The sequence below is a fragment of the Pteropus alecto genome, unplaced genomic scaffold, assembly GCF_000325575.1.
Source record: "Pteropus alecto unplaced genomic scaffold, ASM32557v1 scaffold137, whole genome shotgun sequence".
NCBI classification, from domain to species: Eukaryota; Metazoa; Chordata; class Mammalia; order Chiroptera; family Pteropodidae; genus Pteropus; species Pteropus alecto.
This window is the reverse complement of record NW_006440135.1, coordinates 4,236,709-4,241,901: the sequence shown is the minus strand read 5'-3', so window position 1 is coordinate 4,241,901 and position 5,193 is coordinate 4,236,709. Positions and strand designations below refer to the sequence as shown.

General features: G+C 65.2%; 1 protein-coding gene across 1 annotated transcript in view; it reads right to left on the bottom strand.

The window, feature by feature from the left end:
• TERT (telomerase reverse transcriptase) overlaps positions 1–5,193 on the bottom strand; it is a 21,104-nt gene that overhangs the window by 975 nt on the left and 14,936 nt on the right. Inside the window, exons 13-16 of the mRNA XM_025050505.1 lie at positions 3,708–3,834; positions 2,609–2,663; positions 770–901; positions 9–55 (exon numbers count right to left, since the gene is read on the bottom strand). Of these exons, the coding sequence (XP_024906273.1) occupies positions 9–55; positions 770–901; positions 2,609–2,663; positions 3,708–3,834 (361 nt within the window). The remainder of the gene's footprint in view (positions 1–8; positions 56–769; positions 902–2,608; positions 2,664–3,707; positions 3,835–5,193) is intronic.

Here is a 5,193-nt window from a genome sequence, read left to right as displayed (position 1 = left end):
CTCATGGCTTCAGAAGGAAACAGGCCAGCAGCTCCCTTCGCTCCCAGAGACATCCCTGAGGGATGGAGGGGCTGAGGTCCCCGCCTCCTGCCCGGGAGAGGCTGGGGTCCCGGCCCGGCTAACAGCAGGAGCGGGGGCTCGAGGGGCAGGGGCCACACAGGTGACGTCACTCTGGGGGCTGCCCCAGCATCGGCTCTATGGAACTCTGACAGTGGGGACACTGTCGTCAGCTTCTCCAGAGAAGCTTCCAGAAAACAGAAGTCACGGCGGTCAAGCCTGCTGAGACCTCAACCACGGAAACAGACAGCACGGCCTGGACAGACTGAGCGGAGCCACGTAGGACAACATGCGTGGAGCAGAGGCCAGCGCAGGGGGCGGGGGTGGCGTGGGGTGGAGACGCTAGGGAAGGGCTGAGCCCGAGACAGCGGAGGTTCGACGGCCGCCTCCTGGCCACTGGCCTGTTTGTGCAAGCGCCCCTGAGCACCACAGAGAGGAGGCCCCGCCACCCAATCCCAAATGCGCGTCATACCCCACTCACACAGGACGCCGGCCCACCGAGCCGGGGCGGGCAGGGCCAGCGGGGAGGAGGCAGGGCCAGCGGGTGGCCGGTTCGCTCGGCAGAGCCACGGTGTTGAGAGGCCGACTGGGGCTCCAGCCTCTGCCACAGCACGGCCGTGGGCGTCTGGAGCACGCGGCAGCTCCGTGCTGGACATGTGTGGTGAGCACCCCACATTCACCGGCAGCACAGGGGGCCCCGACACCTGCGCACCTGTGTTCTTGGCTTTCAGGAGGCCGTGGCAGCGGGAGGCGGTGTCCAGGATGACGTGGAGGAAGAAGGAGGGGTTGCCCCGGACTGGCCGGTTGAAGGGCAGCTGGAGCACGCACGCGTGGAACCTGGGTGGGGTGGGGCGCATCAGGGTGGGGCGCCTTGTGCGGGTGTGCCCACGCTCAGCGCACGCAGCTGTGTGCATGCGACCACACGACGGGCCCCTCGCCCGGCCCCTGTGCGTCTGGGTCCTCCCTGAAGCAACGTGCAACCTGACTTGTTGCTCACGGTCACCTGGCTGAGGTGGGAGGCATCTTCCCCGGCCGTGGGCCCAGGGTCGGGGCCATACCGCCAGCCTGGGAGGACAGCACGGTCAGTGGCTGGAGCACCCTGTCCTGAGGGCGCTGCTGGGTGCAGAGTGGGGTGAGGCCTGCATCGGTGGACGCTGCGTCGCCACAGACCCCGGCCCGGAGCCTCCGCTCAGAAGAGCTGAGCTGTGTGTGTCCTGCTCCAGCTGCCAGGCCCCCATGCCCGGCCACCCTGCTGTGACCATCCCGGTCCAGGGCCACGTCCCTTCCTGCCGGGCCCTCAGGCCTCGCACATGCCTAGCCAGCTGGTCTGGAAGCAGCCGACGCTGACCGGTGGGCGAGAAGCTGGCAACTCTACCCCCTCGTGGTCATGGGACTGACCTGGGTGTGGAGCCACCCAAGGGTGCCCCACCATGGCCTGGTCTATGCTTCCTAGCAGGCAGGTGTCCGGGGCCGGGACCCCGCAGAGCGAGGGCCCATGGCGGGGACACAGGTGAGGCCGGGCGGAACACCAGAGCAGGACTTCAGTGGCGAGGTGACAGCCTCAGGGGCCAGCCTCCCACTGCCTCGGATCCTGGCCTGACTGGCCTCAGCCCAAGGGCCCGGATCGAGCAGTGCCACAGCCACCTCATCCTTGGCTGCTAGTGGCCTGTGGGCACTTCCCTGTTTGATGCTAGCATGCTTCCCGGTGTCTCGGCCACCTGCATGCGACAGGAGAGTGGGGAGGAAGGTGCAGGGAAGGGAGAAAGGCCACACCAGGCGGGAGGCGCCGAGCACGGGGGCCCCACACTGCCCAGACACCACGGGGCCAGAGCAGCGCACGCCGGGCCCCTGTGGCCGCAGCTCAGGGCCATCTGGGGCTGGCAGGGGCTTCGATGATGTTTAACAGGCACGTCCTCCGAGGGCCCCTCCAGTTCCTGACACACAACCTCGTCTCGCAAGGGGACAGCCCTGGGTAACAGACCCAGAGGCTCCCGTCACCCAGGGGACACCACGGCCCCCTCGCCCGCCCACAACTCGGGCCTCCGCCCTGCCTTCTTGCGTCCCGAGGCCAAACCGGCAAGGTTAACGTCCGTCCGCCTGGGGACCAGCACAGCTTGACGGTGCGACTGTGCAGCCCCCACCAGCCCCCGCAGGTGGCCACGACCCCTGCAGACAGCAGGTGTTTCAGAAGCACAGTGGGGCCTCAGCACCGGCCGAGGGGGGCACAGGTTTGGGGCTGTGGCCGGCCAGCCGCACCTCGATCCCCTGCCCCCTGGGCCCCACGTGCGGGCTGCCCCTCTCCTCAGCTCTTCTCCCATGAACCCCTCCTGCGGTAAACAGGTCGGTGCATGGGACATAGGGACACTGTGGGCCATGCGGCCTTCCTGGTGACCGGGAACAGGGCCTCCAGCAAAGCAGGGCTGGTGCGAACGTGCACGAGGAGGCAGCGTCTGCCACTGAAAATACACCAGTGCCGCCTTCTCTCAGGGAGGGTGAGCCGCGCGGGCCTGGGACCGGGGCGGGCGCTGTCCTCAGGTGGCCGGGGCGCCCACCTGTAGGCTTAATATCTTGTAGACGTTTGTGCAGACCGTCTGGAGGCTGTTCACCTGCAGCCACAAGGAAGAGAACACCGGCCACACATGTGGGTTCACGTCTGCCTTCTGCTCTCCCACCCGCTCAGGTGGAGGGAGAGGAACGCGTCCTGACGAGAAGCCACCGTCCCTCCCACGAAACCCCACTGGATCCCCAAGGGCAGCCCCTCCCCCCCTGGGGTGGAGTCAGGGATCAGCTGGGGTGCTGCAGGGAAGTATACCGGCCTGGCCAGGAGGACGTCCAAGGGCCCCAACAAGGCCTCGGACCCCAGAGCCTGCGAGCAGGGGCCCCGGGACCAAACAAGAGGGGGGCCTGCGGGGGGCAGGGCAAGGGGCCCTCGATGCACACCCGTACATGCGTGCATACGCCAGACATGCCCATGTGCACATACTCACCTGTGACCCACATACATGCATGCACGCACACCTACACGCATGCACACAATCCACATACATGCACGCACGCACACCTACACGCATGCACACAACCCACATACATGCATGCACGCACACCTACACGCATGCACACAACCCACATACATGCATGCGCGCACACCTACACGCATGCACACACATGCCCCACATATGCATTCGCATGCACATGCCGAACATGCCTACACACGCATGTGCCCACATGCACGCACATGCCAAGCATGCCCACCTGTGTGCGCACGTGCACACCCATATATCCATACATGCCCACATGCACTCACACGCAGCACGCAAACATACACACGTGTACACCTATACATGTGCGCACCCATACATACACATGCATGCACACCCGCCCATACACACATGTGCCCACATGCACACATGCTAAGCATGCCCACCTGCGTGCACACGTGCACATCCACATATACATACCGAACATGTCCACACATCCATATGTGCACGCCTACATGTGCACGCTCACATACATATGTACACACCCACATGTCTGCATGCTCACACACGCACTACACCACCAGACCTATAAACCACGCAGCCCCACAGGTGGCCTAGGAGCAGCGGGCCCGAGTCCGGTGGCTGCGGGCTGCCCGCTGGCCACGTGCTCACCTGCAGATCCAGAAACAGACTGTGACACTTCAGCACCAAGACGCCGAAGAGCTTGCGACGCATGCTCCTCCCGGCCTTGAAGCCCTGGCTGAAGGTGAGGCTGGCTCTGATCGAGGTCTGGGCGTAACTGCAACACACAGGGGTCCCGTGACACGCACGTGTCCACCTCACGCCGTCACACGGCCTGCACCGCTGCTGTCAATGTGACTGGTCACACCTCGCGCGTGTCCCCGTCCACACAGCTGCGGCCTTTCCCAGGGGACACGAACGCCCCACGACGTGCTCTCGGCACGGCCAGCCGACCGGCCACACGCAGTCCGCAGACGGGAGATGGGGGCACAGTGCGGAGAGGGGCCTGCTCACCACCGCTGTCACCTGGGCGTGCCCGCCACGTGTCCCCCTGTACGTAAGTCCCCGGAGACAAAGCTACGTGACGTGCACAGCCCGCCCCGGGCGCCGTCCACCAGCCTCACACGCTCGTCGTGAACGAATTTTTCCGTTTTCTCTTTGAAAACAACCCTAACGGCAGAAGAGAGCTGCCTCGTGGTCAGGCAGTGCCCCCTCAGCCATTCCCTGGGTCACGTCGTCGCTGTGGCAAGTCGCACCAACCCCGGCATTGAAAACGGTCACGCGGCATTTTTGATCACGTCTCTGATTTTCTTCAGAACGAGTACCCGGAAGTGAAGTTACCGGGGAAATAGTAACACTTAAGCACTTTAACACAAATCCACCCTTCCCAGGAAAACTGTCCCTGTTTGTCCCCTAAGAAATGCACGAATGAGCCGGCGTCCTGACGTGGCGCTTGGTGGCAGACACAGGCGAGGGACAGTCCACGGGAAAGGGTGCCTCAGGGCCGCTGGGGCAGAGCTGGGCCCGGGGGGTGGGGGACACCCGGGAAGTCCAGGCTGAGTCCCCAGGAGGAGACACCGAGCAAAGAGAGTGGGCTGGGGGCTGGGGCAGGAGTCGCTAGCATGGGGACCCCAGCCAGGCAGGGGACGCTCGGCCCCTCTGGAGGAGCGGGAAGCGCCTGCGGCTGCCTGTCCCCTTTCTGAGTGAATCCCCGCAGAGCCCATGAGCACAGGTCCACTGCTGACCTGGGTGGCCACAGGGACAGGGGACGCCGGCCTCGCACCCTCAGGAACCCGTGCTCCTCATTCACAGAGCAGCAGCCCCGTGCCTGCGTCCCCCCGGCACGGCCACATCTGTGTGGGGCTGGGGGATCTGAGGTTTGAGGGAGACAGCTGCTAGGGCTGAACTGTGTCCCCCTAGTTCACATGTTGAAGCCGTCTCCCTGTGTGGCTGTTTGGGGTCAGGGCCGCTAAGACGGGAGCCGAGGTCACGTGCGGTGACCAGGGTGTGGTCATCAGACGTGACTGATGTCCTAGGGAGAGACACCAGAGAGGCTCGAAGGCAGAGGGCCGGCCACGTGAGGGCCGGCCGTGCACAGGCCAGGGCGAGGCCTCAGGGACGCCGGCCCCTCCCGCCC